The sequence below is a fragment of the Patagioenas fasciata genome, chromosome 4 (genome assembly GCF_037038585.1).
Source record: "Patagioenas fasciata isolate bPatFas1 chromosome 4, bPatFas1.hap1, whole genome shotgun sequence".
In the NCBI taxonomy this organism is placed as follows: domain Eukaryota; kingdom Metazoa; phylum Chordata; class Aves; order Columbiformes; family Columbidae; genus Patagioenas; species Patagioenas fasciata.
In genome coordinates this window covers 12892747-12915131 of record NC_092523.1, presented here as the reverse complement: position 1 = coordinate 12915131, position 22385 = coordinate 12892747, and the positions used below count along the sequence as shown (strand labels likewise).

The following is a 22385-nucleotide window of genomic DNA, read 5'->3' as shown; positions in this document are numbered from 1 at the left end:
AAGATAATCTGAAATCGGTGATTAGATGACAAAGTTCCAGCAAAATTCACTTTAATACAGCCAGATGAAGAGCAGTGCATCAGGAAATAAATTTTAAAAAGTAAAAATGTATGATTTTCAAGGTAGAAGGTTGCTTTGGGAAGTAGCAGCCCAGAAATCAATGTGAAGTTATTGGGGGTAACTTGCTCAACATGTACTTAAAACTGAATTGAGATTGCCAAGAGGGCTCATGAGGTTTGTTCTTGATGCTGAAATTCCTATCTGTATTTGTGAACCAAACTTGCTCTTTCTTCTGCAGAAAATAAGTTGGATTCTACTGGCAATTAGCCCAGGGAAGCAGAGACTAGTTAGAATAATTATTGCTGGAGGTGTAGGTGTAGGTCTATGAAGCCTAAGGCTAACCAAGAGGAAACAGATTAGAAACAGCTCTTCGGAGTCTGAGATGTGAATAATGTCTGGGCTTGAAAAGTTCTTGGATTCTTGGGGAGAACCTGCTGGTGTGGATGAAAAAATGCTGATTATTTTTGGATGTATCTGCATTCGTTGAGTCGCCTCTCTGCATTCTCTATTTTTATTAGGTGTGCTTGCCAAGTGATCTTTTCCTTTTGGGAAAAGAAGCACAAAATGTTTAACCTAGCTCTCCAGTAGCAGCACTATGCTGGCTTGTCCCAGAATTGCTGTTTGTGGAAACCTGGGATGGGGCTCCTGTCAGCTGGTTGTGGGTTGTCTGTAAAGGGAATATCAAGTACAAGATGGGAAATTAACTTACCTCTGCCCCTGGAAGCTGCTGTGCAGGTCTGGTGCCTTCACTTCAGAAGCGTTCTCACTTCTAGAGGGCATACTTGGAAGACAGTGGGTGAAGGGTGGAGGGGGGACTCACAAAAAATGACCCAGGTGCTGGAAAATAAGCTTTATGAGATGAGCTGTAGGGAGGCCAGTCATTAATCTTATACAAGAGAAGAGGTCAAGAGGTAATGTGATTGCTGTGTAGAAGTACTTAGATATGGTGAATATATTTGTCAGCAGGGGCCTTTTAATCTCCTATACAAGGAGATGACAAGATCCCATAGCTAAAGATTGAAGGTAGACAAGTTTAATCTAGAAATAAGTCATTATTACCTGGCTGTTCACATAAATACTGGGACTCTTTACTAGAGGAAGATGTAGGAGCTGTATGTTTTTTGAAATGCAGGTAGCTGTTGAGTGATGTGCTTTAAGCATGTTTCTGAATTATATGTATTTGAGTCTGGAAGGGAAGGAGGGGAGGAAGCTGGACAGGAGGACCAGGTGATCCCCTCTAGCTTTGGACTCTGCATCCGAGATGCCTTCGTTTTATTCCTTTCGTTTGAGGGCCATTTGAGTGGTGCTGTTTGAGTGTTCATTAATGGCCGCAGATCTCAATCAAGATGATAACTGTCTGACACCTCAGAGCATCGACCTGCGAGAGGTCAAGGAGAAGATCCCTTTTCCTCCTGGACACATGCTGGGCTGCAGTTGCTATCCTACCTGCCCACCTGAACCCCCCCCAACAAGCGTTATGCTCCTTCAGGGAGCTGTTGAGAGCCACAGCCTGGGATGGGACAGTGCCTGAGATAGTGGATGCAAAGAACCTAGATCTTTGGCTTACCACCTCTTTATAAAGAAAGCCTTTTAAAGAACTATGATTGTGTTTTTCGCTTCATGAGGACTGTTTCATTGCACCATCGAGGGACCATCTTCTCCTTACCACTATGTCACAGGGAAGCATAATGACTATGGGAATTTTGTGCCCATCCCTTCTTCCTAATAAAAGAGTAAAATATCAAATTAATCATTTGGAATAAATCGGAACTTCGTGTCTGTTTATGACACATAGACCTCCAGGAACAATCATAGGATCTTACACAAAATACAAATAATGTTAGAGTAAATCAGGCTGCAAATACATTTTAGGAGCAAGAACCTACCAACATTTTCGTGAATCTAAAAGCTAGACTACAAAATGCCCTACAAGCTGTCTGAGATGCCGATGTATAGAAATCTTTCACTTCACAGTCATTCACTTCACAGTAGAAAGGAACCAGCACTGGAAAGCAAAACCATGTTTGTTTGTTTGTTTTTCCCCCCAGTTTTCTTTAGTTTCTTTTAGTTCAGGAAAGAATTACCTTGTCTATGACCCTAGTAAATATTTATCTTGTAGCCTTTATTCACTTGAGTTCGTTATGAATTTAGGCAGAAAACATTTAGCTTTTGTGATCTTTCTATGATTTTGTGATCATTATCTGCCATTACCTGCTGTGAGGACTGCTATATTTCACTGTATTGAACATTACTGAAATTGTGGTTGTAGTTGCAATTTCTTCAAGAAATATCAATTTCCATGGATTTGCAGCTCAATTCTAAGCATTTTGGATAAGAAGCATTTAGCTATAGGCTGTTATTTAATTTTTAATTTCTGTCCTTTTCCTTTGGTGTTGAAAATAAAATTTTAAACAGCATCATCTTCTGGAAGTATAAAAAACAGATTGTCTTGCAGGCTTACTGATTTTCCCCCCGTTTTTTTCCTCTTACCTATCCCCTTACCCCTCTTGTAGCTGAAGTGGGATGGACCGTTTTCTCTAGTCTGTCAGTGTGAAATAACCACACGAGTCACTGCAAAGCCGAATGGTAATTAATAATTAAAGACAGACCCAGAGGAATATATCTATAATGCATTGATTTGTGGAGGAGGAGTATGTTAGTTGCTTTTTCTTTTATTTTAAAGAAAAGAAAGACTCAGCAGCTAGTCTTGATTTTTAGACACAAATCCATTTTTACAAACTTTGGACTAAATTTGTTATTAGTCATAATGCCACTTCTGGGTATGTTGAGGTTGGTATTCAGCCTGCAGATCTCTCAGTCCTTGTTCATATTGGCTGGTCATGCAGAGCCATAGCCTGTTAGTACCAGGATACTACAAACAAAACAAAGGCTTGCCTAAGCTGTGATCAGAGACCCTGCACATTTCCCTAAGCTATTTCTCTTAAGGCTCTGAGGAGTAAATATTTCTTAAGGACTGGCACTTCTCCACATAGATTAACCCCCTGAGAAAATGGATGCTGCTTGAGTTGGATTGGAACCAAAGAACTGACCTGATGTGTTTGAGCACCTGTGTTCCCCCTCCTGGCTGATGCATTTCTCTGGTAGCACATGTAATGCCTTTTTATTTTATTCATGGGGAATTCACATTATTTCCAGGTCTCTGATGATTCTTGTTTATGCGCTGTAATTATGCGCTGTAATCTGTCTCCTTTATATCCATACTCTGGATCTTTCTTTTATTCAAAAATTATTTGATTGTCTCCCTGTTAATTAACACAACTGATTAAGAGCAGTATGTGTTATGTTTCCTCCTTGCAAAAAGCACTTTAGGCTGTTTGTGTTGTGACTTGGGCAAGGGAGAGGGAAGCCACAAAAAATGATTAAATTAGGTAAAACACTGCCTATTTGTTGTCACAGACATCAAGCTTTCCCCTTTTCTGGCCCAAGGAATATGGAGGGAACTTGATTTCTTTCCCTGCTGATAGGGAATCAATGCCCTTGAAATTGCACAGGTTTCTGTGGGTAGAGCTCTGAGCTGGGCAGTTTGTGAATAAAGGCAGTAAATCTGTAGACTGAGTTCTAGTCATTACTGATGTTCTTTCATTAGCGTCTCCCAGCACTGAACTTTAACGCTTATAATTTCTTCTTTCATACAGTAGTAATAACAATGCTGTATTAATTGATACCGTAATGTGTTATGCTTGCTGGCTTTAAGTCTCTGAAAGAAAGCTTGAGCTGTTTTGATAAGTTTTTTTTCTTATATTTGCCACAAGAGTTTTTGTTGGCATACTATCCACACGTTTGACTGTTGAAAGTCAGATTTTAGCTAAAATAAACTTTTGTTTGGTTATTTTTGACACTGCTTTCCCTGAAGAATTGTCACTGTTCTCCCACTGGGAAAAAGATTGTTCATTGAAGAATTGGCAGGGAAGAACCTTGATCAGCTTTTGACATGCTTCTTTCTTCAGGAGATGGCTGAGTAATCCTGAATGGATGTTTTATTCATTTTATTGTGTCTAGAAAATAAACTGTGGCTTGGGCTGGACTGAAAGCATCTTTTCCCTTCTACTTGCTGTTGAAAAATATGGGCCTAGATTATAATGGAGTGACATAGTAGGTCTGTCATTTACAGTAGTCTACCTCTGCTCATTTTCTCTTCTGCATTATAAGTGAACTTTTACTTTGGTTAACAAGTGTATATTTAGAGAGATCTTCAGGTGTGTAATTTCCTATTACTGGGTTAAAAAAGTTTACATCAGTAAGTATAACCATACCTGTTCTCATTCAGTAGTCTCATCCATTATAACTTGACATTTGAAGCCATACATTTGTAAAGCTATGTGCATGTTGTGGAAAATATAGGTTGTTTGTTTTTCCTTTGCACAGAACGTGTGAGGCTATTGCAAGTACTGGTTTTATCAAGATCCTTCCTTTCATGAAAGAAATTTCAAGATCTGATTAACTTTTAATATGTTTAGAATGGGCGTAATACAGATTGCCATTAGTTGAAATCGGCTTTGGATCAGACTCAAACCAAATGCGTGGGTATGGAAGGGTGAGGAGGGAGGAAAGAAACCACCCATTCGCTAACAACATTGAGTTGAAAAATTGCCATTGGGTCTGGGCTGTATCCTCTGCACTCTGGTTATTGGTGCCTTTCTGTCATGGCAGCAGTTAAGACTCAAACTCCAAACTCAAGAAAAACAATTTGCAAGAATTAAAAGGTTCATATTATTTGTTTTTCTTTTTTTTTTTTTTTTTTTTTTTTGGTGAGGGTGGGGGGATAAGGTTAATTCCATAAGAAAGAGTACTGACTTGTAAACAGAGGAGGCTATGCTGTAAGTTTCAGAAATAGAATGTAAATAGAGATAGGCATTTACAATACAAATATAGAACAATCTGATTAGAAAAAAAAAGATTGGAAAATAAATAGCAGTTCCAGAGAGATGCTCGATATAATGAAGGACAACAGTAAATGTCATGTAGACTGTACAGAAGTTTAAACTGTTTAATACTTTTAAGTTCTGTAATAAAGTACCTTGATATGAAACACATCATAGTTACATGTGCCATTTTGAAGAAACAAAATTTGTTTGTAGTAGTTACAAAAACTAGTCTGCTGTACCTTCAGAGATGACATGTAGTTGCATAAGTTTCTTTTAACTCTTTCCTTATATTTCTGGGTTTTTTCTGTCATGGAGAGGCAAGTAGGGGGAAAAATGAATTTTTGGCCTACAGAAAATGTATACTTTTGGGGCAGAGTTTATGTTACATGTCAGATCAGAGATCTGTGATATAGAAGCACATAACTGTATCTCTGTAAAGTGGTGATGCGTTGCTCTAAGTCTTGAGTACTGTGTGATGCTAAGTGGTCTTGAACAGATGAAAGACTTGGGCCTGGGAGCATCATGGATTGGAAAAGATCCTTAAAGTTAGTGGAGCACAGTTTATATTTTGTCTGCTGATTCTGCTTCTGTTTGTTCTCTTTTTCTATGTTGTATTTATATGTTGTTTTCTGGATTTTTTTCTGCAACTCATTTAAGCATGAATTCATCCAGTCTTTCTGAGAGGCTCTAGCTGGAAGTGCAGGTCCTCTGCATCATGAATCAGTAGAAGTAGTACTTCCAAAGGACTAATCAGATCTAGATAGGCAAAACTGATCTCCAGAGGTATCTGTGCCTAGGGGCTGGTACATCCTAAAGTTAAATGGGATGAATCAGAGTGATACATCTTATTCTCCATTTCCCAACTGTAAAATACACAGTACTACTACCTTATGTTAAGGGCATGCGAGAAGCCTGAAATTACTGCATTTCTATAGAGAAGTGCGATGAGAAAGCTCAAGTGTTAGAGATAACTGCTCAGAAGTGTTCTAGGCAGGAATTAAAAATATTTTTCTTCCAAGTCTTGTGCTGCTTAACTGTTGTGCCTATCATATCTATGAAGACAGAAAAGAGTAGTTCTAGCATGAAGAAAGAAGTTCTTAAGCTATTTCTAAAACAATCTGGGATCACTGGAGGAGAGACCAAGCATGAAAAACATCAGTCCCTAAGGGGGAGAATTTCATATTAAGAGTTTTTTACTGAAGCTGCTTTTCAGCCCTAGCTATAGCCTCCTAATGCTGACATATAAAAACTGTCTCCAAAGAATCTGTGGCAAGCCTAAGTCTGTTTTGGAGTAAAACAAAGAAATATAGGCCTCATTTATCAGGACCTACAATCTTTTCCTGCTTGTATCTGCTTGATCTGAAGGTAATTTAAAATGTATTAGAGGGTTAAGATTGGAATGCGAGACTAATTTGAAACCTGGCTCTGAGATGATCAATTGTGTTAATATTCTTCATACTTGTTAAACTAAAGTATAGTGTCTGTGTGACAGGACAGGATTAGTTAAGGATCCAAAATGATGTGGCATTGCCTGGCAAAGTAGCTGTTTCTTTCCACAGATAATGCTGTATAATTCCACTTAGCTTTGATGGCCCCGTGGCTCTAAAAGTAATGAACACCTAGGGCAGAGCTGGGTGAGGAAACACAAAAAGCTGGCGAAAATTCAGTGCTCACAGATTGGAAACCTCCTTGTTTGGCTTTGGACTGAATGTGGAGAACTCTCCAGCACTCCCCTGGCCCCTTACAATGTTTTCTCTGACATATTTGGCACCTGACCAATTTTCCCAACTGCTCCCAAGCCCTTTCTAATAGTCTCCTAACCCAGTTGGATGTTCCCTCAACTCTTTTACACCCTTTCCTTTGGCACGGATATGAAGTTCTGCTGCTTCAGGGATAATGCTGAAGATGAATGTGCTTTCATCCTTCTTCCTTGCAAAGGGGGGTCATTACCAGTATTTTACAGTAGCTGAATTCTGTTAATGTCATTTGAGGTGTTCCAAATTTATTCTGAATGTGGCCTCAGGGGGCAGACAAGCTTGGCCTTGGGGTGGGAATGCTCCCCTTTTGTAACATGCTGGGGTCAGCGTGTTGGTACTTTTGCTGAAATCAGTTATTTCAGCAAGGTAAGTAGGGATGAAACAGTTAAAACATACAGAGACCACCCAATAGAAGGTCAGTGAGGGGTGGGTATCGGGCCTAGTCTGTCCCTGCGCGAAGCTGCACAGCAAATGGTCCTTGCTTGGAGAGGCACTGGCACCCGCCCCCCTGGAGGAATACAGGACTTTTTTGAGACAGCACTTCAATAACATGCCCAGATCTGTTTTGTGTTATTCCTGATTTACTAGGCAACCCCAGTCTTTAGTCTTTTGACTAAAATACTAATCATCACCACTCTGTCGCTATAATGTAACTGCCTTGGTCTTTAGTGTGTTTGTCCTGGCAGTACCGGTTTCAGGTAGAGTGTGACTTTATCCCTTTCTGTAGATCATGTGGGCATGTTTACATTTCTCATTTATAAAGAATAAACTCAGGTACCTACAGTATTCAGGAAATATAAAGTACAGTCCTTATTCATTACAAGAATGATATTAAACACTGTGACTCTTTTGCTGATCTTGATGCAGTGTCAGAATCTTTGCTCCCATATACAGTGTTATAAAACCTCTTTGTGATAGGCAGTTAGGTCTTATTTGAACACCATAAGCCATTCTCAGACATAATTAAATGTAATTTTGACGTCAGTGTAGGTTGATGCAACCTCTGATAAATACGATGTTATCTGGTAAAATGATATTTAATCCTGTGGTTCTGGTGAAGACGGAGCAGCTGTGAGGGAGAGTAACTGGTATGAACATATCTGCCAACAGCCCTGCGTCAGATGAAGTCTTCCCAGCTTGTGGGATCCTCTGCAGATGTTTCCATATGACTTGCATAATAATTTATTTTTTGAAATGAAGGGTGTAATTATTTTTGCATGGTAGTGTTTTAAAATAAACAAACAAAAAAAGCTCTGGCTTTGAAAAAGGATTTAGTGATGCAGATTGGAAGCTCAACTGGAATTTTTATATTTTACTATTGGGCCGTAACAATGCATGACAGAATGGGAATATTTCACAAACAGCACTTAAAATTTGATCTTTCTTTTCTGGTAGTGAATAGCTATATAACATTGATGAGCAAGGTGAACTGCCTATCCATAATATTGCATTCCTGAAAAGAGTAGTAGTTTATGCCGGAAGAGAATAAAGATGTTTTACTTATGTCTTCTCAGCATGTCAGCTCTGCTGCCTCTTGAATTTTTGTGGGAATGGAAAAGAATATTCAGACAATGGGTTTGCTTCTTCAGGAAGGATTGTTGATTCAATTTAGAATACGTTATTAGAGGAGATAAGTAAAACTAGTCCATATTTCAAAAAAAACCACCTTCCAATTATGAGTCAAGCCAGACTGGGGAAAAACAAATTTCTTGCTTCATGCTTTAGAAATGTATTCTCTTGGCATGTTTGTGGATGTGGTTTTAAGAGCTTATCAAATGCTATGTTAAATATTTCAAGCTAAAAAATACTGTGGCTGTGTAGAAAAAGGCAGTGTTGGATAACTGGAGGTTTTGTGTCAAAGGTGACATTGATTCAGGCTCTTAGAAAAAGAACAGGAAGTTTAATTGAACGACTAGCTAAAATGTTACACACTTTTTCCTAAGCTGCAGATATAATCTAGAATTTTGGGTCCTGTAATTCTGTGGCCTTAAAATTGAGTTCCCATTTGCTTGAGCGAGTTCTGCAGGATACTCAGAAATCTAAGAGCTGCATCTAATGATTATAAAAATGAGCAGCAACATGAGTATGTTAGAGTACCAGCAGTCCAGGTTGGTTGACCAGTTTTACATATGCTTTGATTTTTGAGGTCTGACCATTAATTATTTAAAACACAATAGTCTCTGTCATTGTGCTGATGGGTCAGGCAGTACCACCTTAGAAGCCTGTGCTTATCCAAGCAGCCAGCTGCTAAAAACTGAAGTAACAGCTCAACTGCCTGAGATTCTGAAAGCTGGAAAATAGATTTGGGAAGCCTCTTTATTGATATGTTTCTGCCATAAGTTTCTTAGGAGCTTGCATTGGAAATGTTACATCAGTTGTTGATGATGTGAAGACTTCCCTCTTTCTGAACTCGGACTGTAGGTTCCCAAAGGCATTAGGTTGTCTTTTTGTTCTGTGTTTGTACAGTGCTAACAGAATATAATCCTGTTCTGTGCTAGATAGTGAATTAAATATATTAGATATCTTAAAATTACTCTTCTGTATAAATGTTTGCAGGGTCAATGTGATAGTGCTGTTGTTAACATGGTTTTGAATCTGGAAGCTATCGCAGCCACCACTTTCAAGATTCAGCTCCTATGGATAGAAATACTTCTTGTGGAATAGGAGTTCAGCCGTTGTGTCTTGCTGTGAGTTATGAATGAATTCACTGTATGGAATTATTACTAATGCTTAAGACAAGTGCACTGGTCCAGTCAGTGACTTCATACACAGTAAGTTCTCGTTTCTCCCAATACAATTTAGTTGGGGCAAGTATAAATCTAATTCTTTGTCTTTTATGTTAAGTCATGGGTTGCTTTTGTGAACTCTATTACCAGAGAGGAGTAGCAGCTTATACAGTGAATTCTTAATAGCTTTAGTAATGGTCTAAATGTCTTCTTTTGCACCTTTCATCGTAACGCTGCAACAGAGTATATCTAAACACTCTCTTTCCATTTACAGTTCTCTCAGCATAATCAAATTATTATGGAGTTGTTAATAGTATTATGGCAGTTGGTCCATATAATAGACTTGTGGCAATATAACTTCAAATGAATAATCCCTTGGTTTTTACTGTTCTTGTAAGACCTTATCATGGTGACTGAAGCGCCTGCTGCTGCAAACGTGAAAATGGCTTGAGGGATTGGAGAAGTAGGTGGTTGCCTATAATTTGTTAGGGAGTTTTTTGATTATTAGTTGTCAAGAAAGTTTTGGAAGTGCAGGGGGCGGTGGTGACGAATTAATAGTCTGTGCCTAGAACATTTTGATCTCTCTGAAATAGTTACAGTTTACAGTGAAATAGTTTAATAGCTGAAAAGGTGAGTTAAGCTGTGCTCTTGAACAAAACAACAGCTTATATTCCAGTCATACAGAGTATTAACTGCCTGTGTTCAAGTGACTCTCAGGAATGCTACTCTTTATTTCAGTGGGTTCATTCACATGAATTAAATTAAGCAGATGCAAAGAAGTTTGCAGAATCTCCAGTCTGAGCAGTATGTTTTTCTCGTAGCTCTGGTGACCCTGAAGTATTTACAGCATGCTCTCACCTTCTAATAAACTTAGGAAAACATACAAACTTGCAATCATACTTGCAATTACACATTTGAAGGTATGAGTTTTTTGCTCATCTGAATAGATACCAAAAGAAATTTACTTCAAGTAGAAAATGGCAGGTGTCAAATAAAGCCTGATCCTTAAGAATCTCCATGTAGATAGAAAGAGAGAGATCTCTGTTAAGAATGGACCATGAAAGAAAACATCATAGAGGGAGCATTGGAAAAAAAAAGAAAAAAGAGAATATTTTTTCCATAAATCAGTGTTTATCAAAAAGAGAAAGATCTTAACAAGTCCTTCGCAGTAAAGGAAAATAAAGATAAAACATAAACACCAGGGAAATTGATTGATCTAGAATTTATTCCTTTTTCCTTTCTCTCCCCTCTTAGCTGACATGGTGATGAAAAGAGAGGATTAAAATGGGCTGCTTTAAAGCCAAAACTTTATTAGGAAATGATTAAAAGCACATTGTATCTCTTAAAGTGAAGTTTTGCTCTTTTTGGTCCAGCCTTGCTGCAAAGCGCTTTCAGAAGAAAGCAAAAGAAAAGGAGAGGGGAAAACCACAGATCATTCTAACTTTAATTATTCATGGATAATAATATCTGTGGAATTTTCTGATTGTTTTCCCTGTCTGTCATTCACTGAAGCCCCAGTGCACTCCTGCAGACAGGTCCACATCTAGAAAGGATTTTTGGTCAGATAGGGCTACACCTCAGAGAACAATTTGGAGCTGTAAGTACCATGACAGTGAGAATCTGCCCAGACAGGAACACAGTCATGGAAGTAGGCGAATGGCATGGGCTTGGGAGAACCAAAATTCTCTCTGTGCCCCATGTCCCCCATCTTAAAAAACAAACAAACAGCCTCCTCAAAAACCCAAACAAAAAAATAACCAACCCCCCAAAAACAACCAACCCAAACCAAACAACAAAAATCCCCAAACCTGACATTCACAGTCTACCAGCCTAGACAAATTGACCAGAATTAGAGTTTTTACTGCCACTGAAAAGTTACTTCAAATGCACATTGCCTATGACTTTTGGAATGCTAAGAGATTTATCTCCCATACTTTGGCTGATGTAGACAAATACTGGCCAGCTCTGGCTTTATGGAGAGATCAGGGGTTTTGGTAAAGCAGCATGTAACAAAGCACTAATTTTGTGACAAAAGCTAAAAGCTTTCATTTTCCTTTTTCTCTTTTTTATTTTAAATCTGTATGGTGTGACATGGCTGGCATATGCCTATCATGTAGTATCAAAATAAAACAATTTATTGGAAAGAAAAGGGTGAAAATACTGTCTCCTGAGTTCTGTGCAGGGAACCTGACAAGGAACGAGAAGTATGAGGCTCTGTTTATTCCAATGTTTCTGAAGGGAGGTGAAACTGCAGTGCTGGGATCAAAGCAAGCTGTACAAGGGCTGTCAGAAAGCTGTGAGGTGCAGCAAGAGCTGCTCCAAAGAGAAATCTGTCGTGCCCAAACACTGAGCCAAGGGGTCTGTACCAGACTTCTATGTCTTTGCTTTGGGCCAAAATATGTATGTATTTTTACTTATATTTACTTAAAACACCCAAACAAGCAAAATTCTTGTCATAGAATTGTTGCAGTTGGAAGAGACTCTCAGGATCATTGAGTCCAACCATAACTTAACCTAACTCTAGCACTAAACCATGTCCCTAAGTACCTTGCCTAAATACCTTTTAAACCCCTCCAGGGATGGTGATGCCACCACTTCCCTGGGCAGCCTGTTCCAATGCCTGACAACCCTTTCTGCGAAGAATTTTTTCCTAATATCCAATCTAAACCTCCCCTTGGCACAACTTAAGGCCATTTCCTCTTGTCCCATCACTTGCTACAACCTCCTTTCAGGCAGTTGCAGACAGCGATAAGGTCTCCCCTCAGCCTCCTTTTCTCCAGGCTGAACAACCTCAGCCGCTCCTCATCACACTTGTGCTCCAGGTCCCTCACCAGCTTTGTCGCCTCCTCTGCACTCTCTCCAGTACCTTAGTGTCCTTCTTATGATAAGAGACCCAAAACTGAACACGGGATTCAAGGCGAGGCCTCACGGGATTGCAGGTAGAATGGACTTGATAGTCTTATTGGTAACCAACACGTTCTGAGGAGTCTGGGAAGAAGGAATGCTTAAGGACTCTTGTTTCAGGGCAGTGAAAGCAAAAGGGATAGATACCTTATGTGTATTTGACCAGAAGCACTGTCAGGTGTTCGTAGATCCCTCGCACACAATGGTGAATTACTGTTGCCGCCTCCATTTATATACCCTGGGGACTAACTCAAAGAACTGTGACTTAATTTAGGATGTAATGGTTTAAAATGGTTTCACAAGTCTCATAAAACAAGAGATTTGATAGACTAGGGGATTTCTAGGTAACCTTGTAAATCCATTTTTGATAAATAATCTGGTAAATTTAATTCTCCTCCATTACCTACATTTATTTTAGCTATAAAATAATAACATGAAAAAAGCTACATTTATTTTAGATGGCCATGACTGATGGCAGTATGAGCAGGTTAAGAACCATCCCCTTGCTTATTGCTCAGTCGCTCTTGTGCTTCAGGCGTCTCCCCATCTATGGGTCACCCAAGCACTTTCACTGGGACAGCCGTGTGTGTAACCCATTGGCTTCCATCCAACCCGTAAAGTGCCTGTAATTATGGAGCCCCATTGAAATGAAATCAGTGAAACAGGGCTCTACTCTTACAAATGATGCACAGAATCCAGAGATCCTGAAGACCTTTACTTTTTTTTTTTTTTTTTTTTTTTTTGTGAAATAACTCCTCCTGTTCTTTGGATCTGCTTATTAATTGGGAAAAAAACCACTGTTCTGGTTAGCAGGATCACTGTTTATCTTGAAAGGATATCCACAATCCAGAGGACAATGCTGTAACATCTGTTAAATAGCTGACCTACATTTTTTGGATATTGGGATGAGATCCGCTGGCATAGCTGAAATAGTGGTCAGCCCCCTGGCAGCCTTGTACTTCTTGGGTTGTGACAGGAATCTGCTAATAGGGTTTAGGAATTCAAAAATGGCTCATTATGGCTTTGTTTTTCCTAAGTCATTGTCCATATTTTTGAAATACAAAATAAGGTATTTTAATTTTTAAATAAATTTACCAGTCAGGTTGGGAAATACTGACATCTGTTTCTCAGAGCTATGACTTGGATTAAGGCACCAATCCTGCAGCATAGATAAGACATTTTACTGCTTATAACTGCTCCCCAATGCAGTTTGCAATTACCTGGAAACCATTCATTTGAAGTGTGTGAACCAGCAGTAGCTTTCTGATTTGGTGTGGGCATCCCCTAGATGAGCTATGGCCAGCAAGTGGCACAGTGAGCCCACCCGCATTCCTGAAAGTCTTTAACTCTGAGGACAGGTGCTGTGGTACAGAAATGGTTTATCTGGAAGGTGTGTTGTTGATGCTTCCATAGAGGTAAAGTCCAAAGCAGGTGAATTGAGGGTAACCCAATAGCACCTTCTGTGTGTGATAATAACCAGTTTAATTCAGGAATGAAACATCAGACTTGCTCTGTGGCAAGGTGGCTCCAACATACATTACTGAAAATCATCTGAATTTTTAAAGTAATGGTTGTATGATGTACAAGGATGAGAAGAGTTGGCTTACTAAGTTCAGGACTCAGTCTCTGGCTCTGCGTGAATGTGAGGAAACAAAGGGTAATCTTTTATACCTTTTGATGTTTATTTTTGTGCACCAAGTATGCATTCTTGTATCTCTTTAAAAAACCTCCCAGGTCAATTTTTGTGGCCTAAGAGGAATATCAGTTGTTCAGAAAAGCACAGTCTGAAACATTTCCCTAAATAATTGGAGCCAATAGGTGCTCCCAGTAGTAAAGTTTCTTTTTTTTTCTGCTTAATTGCAAGCACCAGCAGAAAGCTGTAGTTAAGACACTGACAACAGAATAAATAGCTGACCTGATGGAGTGTGCTTGAGCTGTAGCCAGGAATCTCATCAGTAGATACTTTCCCCTTTTGGAAATGGTTCTTTCTCTTGGCTTTGTAAGTCTTATGGTAACACATTTAAAAGTAAAAGGTGGTTTTGTTTTTTTCTTGCTTTATTTTAAACCAAGCTTTGATTTTTATAAAATCATACAATCCTAATGAAGTGGTCTGGTAGATTGTGCCTCTTTTGAGAATAGTAAAGAATAATACTATTTGTAAATTATGAATTGGTTCTGCTTTTACTTACATCAATATACATCCAGGAATACTTGTTGTGAATTTATTAGGCTTAGATAGCCCTGAGACTGGTATTATAGGTCAGTTCTGCATAACGGTGTGTTATTTCCAAAGCACCACGTATGTAACACCCATGGTCTGGAATTCTCTTCTCTCACAAGCTCCAGTGTACAGAGACTGCAGCATAAATGATCTGAATAATGAAACTGAATGCCCACAGTTGCTGTTTGCTGGAAATTTCATCTGGCAGTCAGGAGCAGAGCAAGTGGCAGCTAAATAAGAGCATACTCCCAACTTTTAGGGGCTGCTGTTGACCCTGCATTAAAGAAGGCCAACAGTGGTGCAAGGAACCCGAAGTTCCTCCTGTTTTGCCTCTGTGGGGTTGCTATGGGGACCTGGGTATAACAACCACTAATACAGACTGGCAGCAAATGAAGGAAATCTGTTTTAAATGATCACAGTATAAACCATGGTATTCAGCTTGATATACAAGTCATGGACCAGTGCTTTCTGTTGTTTGACCGGTGAGTTTGTTGGATGTTGAGTGAATGGAACGTGTTTCTTGCTGACTCGTCTGATAGGCTGAAGATGGTTTGTGGCTAAAATTTGTTTGTGTATTCTGTTGGCTGTTGGTGATGTAGATGAGTAATTACAGAGCTGGTTCTTGAAGGCAAAAAAAAGAAAAGTGATACTTCTGGGAATGAAAAATAAACATGAAAGCTGCATTTCTGATCTTGTAGGAAAGACAAGAGCTCATTTTCTGCCTGAATTTGGTATCTGGATAATCAAAGTTAATCACCATTGTTTAACGCTTGGAATTAAAAAAGAAAAAAAGTGCCTGTAGATGTCCAAGACAGTTGCCTCCTAAATTTCAGCAAGCAACCAGATTGGTTCCTCCTGCTGAGATAGTCATACAAATTACTTGGGGGCTGTCATGCGGTGGGGGGATTTCTGTGACAGTTCCAACTCCACTGCTCATGTGAAAAGGGCAATCTTTCACTAAGTCACCAGGTTGGCAGAAAACTTTGAGTGCTGAAATTGCTCTTCTCAGAAAGAGAAAGGAAAAAGCTGAGTCTAAAAGCAAAACTGCTGAAATACAGTTCATATTTTTAGGAGGCTCACTTTAGTGTTCACCAGAATAATGCTGCCCATGATCTACTTCTGTTTCTTATATCAGTTTACATATATAAATATGTTTATTCTCATTTTCATTTAGGTGATCCTGATCCTTACCAAGTATTATCACACTGACATGGGAAAAGTGCTGGAGAGCTCTTTGTGGAGGTAAGTCCTTTACTTCTTTTCCTATAATCTCTACCACCACCTTGCCCTTCAGAACAGATCTGTCTCTTCTCCCTTTCCTAACTGTTGCTGAGATGAGTTGGTATGATGCTAACAGAGAAGATTATCCAGATTGTCATCAGCTCTTACTACTTTTTTCCTTAAATGCAATTCCTGCATTTCAATAATAAAGAGTTTGAATTGAGTTTTAGCAGTAGAGACAAACAGTGATAGAGATTATAAAGTATCTTTCTGATGCCACTTTGTAAGATGCCATTCTTTTAATTTTCTTAGAAATTTCACATCAAAACTACTTAAAAACTTTGAAATACTTATTCTGTTGGGTTATGTATTTTGTGAGTTCTTATTGCTCTTGAGTTCTGTATTGAGGTTAGTAAATCCTGGTTTGGAAGCAGTTACAATTGGATTAAATTAAACCAGTGAAGATTTTATTGTATCTTAAGACAACTGGGAATGTGTAGTAATAGAAATAAATTTTGAAATTGATTCTCATTTTCTTAACATCCGTGAACTAAGATATCACTGTGGTTGTTGCCTGTGTCTGTACAAATTGCACACTTGGGGTGTATATCGGCACAAACCCAGGGCTAGGGTGAGCCTGTGTTATACTGGGCGTACTGGTTATCTTCTTGAGAGCTGATTTTGTTTTGCTAAGTGGGATTTTTGTGTTCTAGTTTTCTGTGTATCTGTATAAATCTTCCACCACAAATTTTTGCTAGGCCTACTATATACACTTCAAAAGTGGAAGTATTTCACTGTTATCAATAAATACTATATTGCTCCAGTGTTTGCTATGCTAGTTTTCTTGGATTATCTGTATCAGTAGAAATATTCTTGAAATATTCCAATGGGATATCTAAATAATTGTTACAAATGAAAGGGGACTTATTTGAGGAGACTTATGTGATACTTTTATGTAGCCTATAAGCTTCAGGTCTAGAAACAAATTGGTTATCTAATACCTTGTGGCTTTGGTACCTGTAAACTTCATATTGTCCCAAGAGCTTATATGGGGACTCACCCTTCACCTGTGTGAGCAAGGAGCTTCATAGAGACAATCCCAGGAAAGGAATGGGCAAGGGAGTAGGGAGTGGGAACAGTCTGTGACCAGGCCATGCTGTACGCCAGCCTTGTTACTTGTTTTGAATGAGGCTGTATTCACAGAATCACAGAATGTTAGGGATTGGAAGGGACCTCAAAAGATCATCCAGTCCAATCCCCCTGCCAGAGCAGGAACACCCAGATGAGGTTACACAGGAAGGTGTCCAGGTGGGTTTTGAATGTCTCCGGAGGAGGAGACTCCACCACCCCCCTGGGCAGCCTGGTCCAGTGTCTGTCACCCTCACTGAGAAGAAGTTTCTTCTGAGATTCAAGTGGAACGTCTTGTGTTCCAGTTTGAACCCATTACCCCTTGTCTTACCATTGGTTGTCATCGAGAAGAGCCTGGCTCCATCCTCATGACACTCACCCTTTATATATATTTATAAGCATTAATAAGGTACACCCCTCAGTCTCCTCCAAGCTAAAGAGCCCCAGCTCCCTCAGCCTTTCCTCACATGGGAGATGCTCCACTCCCTTGATCATCTTTGTTGCCCTGCGCTGGACTCTCTCCAGCAGTTCCCTGTCCTTCTGGAACTGAGGGGCCCAGAACTGGACACAATATTCCAGATGTGGTCTCACCAGGACAGAGTAGAGGGGAAGAAGAACCTCTCTCGACCTACTAACCGCCCTGATTCTAATTCAGCCCAGGTACCATTGACCTTCCTGGCCACAAGGGCCCAGTCCTGGCTCATGGTCATCCTGCTGTCCACCAGGACCCCCAGGTCCCTTTCCCCTACACTGCTCTCTAACAGGTCATTCCCCAACTTATACTGGAACCTGGGGTTGTTCCTGCCCAGATGCAAGACTCTACACTTGCCCTTGTTGTATTTCATTTAATTTTTCCCTACCCAACTCTCCAGCCTGTCCAGGTCTCGCTGGATGGTAGTGGGAGCGTTGTTTTGACCTTGTGGGATTTCTCACAGTGACAATATATCTTTGCAACTCCTGTTGTCGGACTAGTAGCTGAGTAGTGCCATCTGGCCAGGGACGGTGATCCAGGCAGCACAAGGATATTTTCAAGTAAAAGAAAAGTCTAGTCATGAAAAGGGAGTGTGCAAGAAAGAGAGTAAGATCAAATAAAGACTGTTTAGTATTGACTCAGGACTGGCTTTTTTAGGGCTACGATGGTTCATTTGTAGTTATCCTTTAAACTTAGACGATGTTAAATTAATTGCATGTTTGTTTCTGTTTTAATTTTTGTCCAACATCTTGTACAAAGAAGACAACCAAATGGCAATTTGGATTCTCCCATAATTGCGTAAGCACACGTTGCTTTCCCGTTGTGTGCCCCTGGCCTATACACCATGTGCAATTTGTTCCAAGTTTTGCTATCCATGCTTCAGTATCATCTGTCGTAGAAGCCTGTTAAACTTATTCAGTCAGACTCTTCAAAATAAACTCTGTGCTCTTTCAAAATAAACATAAACCAGGCTTCAGATAATGTTGCTTTCTTTTGAGAACATAAACACTTTAAACAAGGTCATTCAGACTTTGCTGCCAGCTGGTGTAAAGAAGAACTGGTGTGAACTGCATTCAAATAAAATTTATGCTAGTGTGCATCATAGGGAAATCAGGCCCTTTCACTTAGAAGTAATAGATGTACCAGATGCTTTGGTTGTTTATAAAACTAGGATGGAAGAGCTGAAAGGAAGCAAGTGTTTAAGATTAGCACTTGGGCCAGGGGTGGTAGCTGCTCCACCACTGCATCTGTCCTGGGCTCAGCTCCTCTTGCTCCCTCTGCCCGCTGAGGTGTGAAACGGGACATGGGCTGTCAGACTGCGGGAGCTGCAGCGCCTGCATCTGGAAAAGCACAAATGAGACTTACTGGTGCAAAAATATCAAACAGTGCCCCTCTCTGTTGACATGGAGCTTGTTGTTTGTACTGAATAAAATAGAAATAAATATTGAATGAAGCTGTCCCTGTTTTCCTCTGTGTGAAATGGTTGGGTGTAAATTGGTGAGGCTCCGTGTTTGCCGATGGAGCCAGGGTGTTGTACTTGCGTTGGCAGCCTGCCCAGAGTGCACAATGTATATATATTTTTAAACTTTTTGGTTTGATTTTCTTTTCCATTCCTCTCATTTGCATCAGAACAAATATACAGCAAAACAGGTGTGAAAAATATAGTTTAGTATTTTGGCACTTTTTTTTTTTTTTAGGAATGGATGCTGGTTTTTTCCTGAGTCAGTCCAGTGTTTTCAGTGTTTTTCTTCTTCCTGGCTAGATCATACCAGACATTTGATATTCTCTAAATGAAAATAAATTTGTTTTATAACCTGAGCAGTCCCCACCAGGTGAATTGTTTTAATGTTGTTAATCTCCCACTTTTATCTTGCTAATCAGTAAATATTATCCCAGCTTGGCATTTATCAGTTCTTTTGTTTCTTGCAACTGCATCTTTTGATCTAAACCATATATCCTCTTCACCTCTTTCTTCTTTTTCTCCAATCGCTCAAAATAATTGTGGTGTGTGGTTTTTTTTTTTCAGTTGGTTTGTTTTTTTTCTTCCTCCTCCTTGCTTAGTGTAACAGAGGATGAGATGGGAAGAGTGACTCAGTAGTCCAGTGATGCTAATTTGTTCTCAGTGACCTTCGAATTGCAGTAAGACTTACGGGATTGGGAGGCCTAAATTTTAATTACCTTGGAGTATTTTCATTGTTGAATAAACGGGAAAAATGGTGCTGGAAAATGAAAGTCTTAACAACTTTTTACTAGTAGCAGCCTTGCCTGGTTACACTGAAGAAGTGGAGGCATAAATCTCAGTGGAAGCACGCAGTTAGAAAACACCAGGGGGTGCTCTTCTAGTCAGCTATTTCTGATACTTTGCTAATTTGCTTATTAAGTAATTGTTAAGACTGGGGTAAATTGTATAGTTATTTGACTCACTAAAAGGAAGGTAAATAAACAGCGATGACATTGTTCCCTCTTGAAAGCAAATTAGAATAACTTATTGAGAAAGAACAGAGGATTGTTTTCAAGTTTACTTTTGAAGTTTTTAAGCTGCAGTACATATTGGGAATATGGGTGTTTGCCATGTTAGGCCCTATTAGCATAATGAAAAACTGATGCTGTGACTAAAACTTAAAATTCAGGTCCTAGATTTATCTTCACAAATTGTGTGTATATTGAAGATACTTTGCATACTAGCGCTGTTCTTGTCAGAGTCCACACACAATATTTATTCAGCGACTTTACAGTACGTAGGACCTGAATCAAACTGACCATGTAGTATAAAATATACTAGAGTATGTGTTTTTATGTTTTGTGGATCAGTTTGTGCATGAATGTATAGATGCAAATGTCTTACAGCCACAGGTGCCCACTTGCATATGTTGCATACCAGCAGCTTTAGATGTGTGTCCTTGAATCTTACAATCAAATGTTTTAACTGTGAATCGGTAGTCACTAAGAAATTATTGCTAATACTTATCTGCACAGCTGAGTTAATTAATCCTAATAATGTCTCTTGGAAAAATATGTCTATTATTATTCCATTTGATACGTGGGCCAACTGGAGATGCTAACTGATGGCTGAAGGTTATGCAGTGACTTACTGGTGTATGGCCATGGAATTGGCTTCCAACCCTGTGCTTAGGCTGGTAAGGCGTCCTGTTTCTGGTACACACAGTGTCTTCCCCTTCTTAACTTGATCTAAGCAATGAATAATAGGTGCTAATGATGATTGCTAATAAAGTTTTGATTGCGTATCATTGAGCTGTAATGATGCGGTCGTGCTGAAGCGACTTGCAGTGTAATTGCCATTTCTCCCAGTGGCATCACCATATCGTTATTGCTTCACCACAGCAAAACAAACGACATTATTTGACATGAATGGCGCTGTTAACTCCTCTTAGCATTGCATGCTGAACCCTAGGTAGGCCTGTTTTCAGAGATGTAGGGATGTTTTGCCCCGTGTTGTCCACTGGCTGTCAGGAGCGGTCAATGAACAGTGACCATATGGCGCTTTTGGCATTTACACGAAGGTGCGTGCCTACACCGAGACTACAAATTGCAGGAGATGCTTTTAAGGTAGATGCAGTGAACAACACATCACTCTGGAAAGTAAGATTTCCAGTCCCTGCTTGGCTCACAGAGTGTGAGAAAATGAGTTTAGGCATTTATTTCCAAACTCTTTGAACTTGTAGGTGAAACTCATTTCACCTGTTTCCTGAAATTAATTTTAAAAGCAAACAAAAAAAACTCACCCCAATATAGAGTCTGGTGCCCCAGTGAAATTCTTTCTTGACCTGAAGTGCTGCTTAATAAGTGAGCAACTGAATTCTGCAGCAACTTGCACTTCCAGATGGTCTTACGTTGTGGTTCTGCTTTGAAAAGTGACTTTGTAGCAATGGCCTCAAGGGATAGAGTTATTGAGTCTGTGATTTCCATATCAAATTTGCTCTATTTGCAAGCAAAAACAAAAAAAAGAAGAAATGGCTTTCTAATTATTAGCCCAGCAAACTCAGCTTGGGATCTAATGTTTGGCTGTGCTCTCTCTGGCTAATGCATCATCCTGAGTAATGCAGGTTCTGCAATCAAATTAGACTGCCTTCAGTTACACCTGTGTAACTCTTTTGTCCTCCCATTATATCCTTATTTACACTGGTTCCGCTGTGGAAATATTTTGGACAGTATTGTTAAAAATGTAGTCCTGCAATTAGAATTTTATTTCTCTTATTGAACAACAGATTTTTATGCTCTCTTTGATCATATTTCCATATACACCTAATAGCATTACAAAGACTTTCATTATCTTTGCTGCAGTTTCTGTCTTGCTAATATTCTACAGTGTATCATTATGCGTTGAATTGTGCAGGAGAGTCTCTATTTTAAATTTATTTTGAGCGTTTGAAAAGGGCTGTAAAACCATGGTTAGAAAGTGAATGTAGTGGATTCCAGCACATGAGCAATGTTTTATTATGTGTGTCAAGTAAGAAAAATACATAAAAGACAAAGGAAATTAAAGGAATGTCTTGACAACCTTTGAAAGTGCAAGATTTGCGGAGATGGTTATTGATATTTTTAATGAGCGGTGGTATTGATATAGGGACCTAAAGGGTGCCAATGTTGCTATGTGCTGTAATGAACACATGACCCACTATAGTTTTTCTGAAGACGAAGACCCATTCTATTGGCAGTAACATTGCTGCTACCTTGGTGCTGCCTTCATCCTGACACATTTTGGCTGTAGCTTTTGGCTATTCAGTAAAGGAGTGAATGTTGGTCAGGGATGTTGGGAACTGTTCTCTGAGAGAGTTGCGATGTGTAGACCCCTCTACATGATGTGTTTCTTAAATGTCTGTCTATGGGAACAAGACTTAACGAGGTCCTTTTATGTCTCTGTTACCATAATGGCATTTTTTGTATATTGAGATGTCTAGTATGTGTGGAGGTTTGAACTGAAAAAAAACAGATCCACAAGCAAGTAAAAGCTACCAAAGAAGTCTATCCAAAATACTGAATATCTGTTGT

The 22385-nt window shown here is 39.4% G+C and overlaps 1 protein-coding gene across 7 annotated transcripts in view; it reads left to right on the top strand.

The window, feature by feature from the left end:
- The window catches only part of SORCS2 (sortilin related VPS10 domain containing receptor 2), a 558451-nt gene that overhangs the window by 167272 nt on the left and 368794 nt on the right, over positions 1-22385 (top strand). For all 7 annotated transcript variants that reach the window (XM_071808553.1, XM_071808551.1, XM_065836197.2 and 4 more), the window contains exon 2: positions 15729-15796. In XM_071808553.1, coding sequence (XP_071664654.1) covers positions 15729-15796 — 68 coding nt within the window. The remainder of the gene's footprint in view (positions 1-15728; positions 15797-22385) is intronic.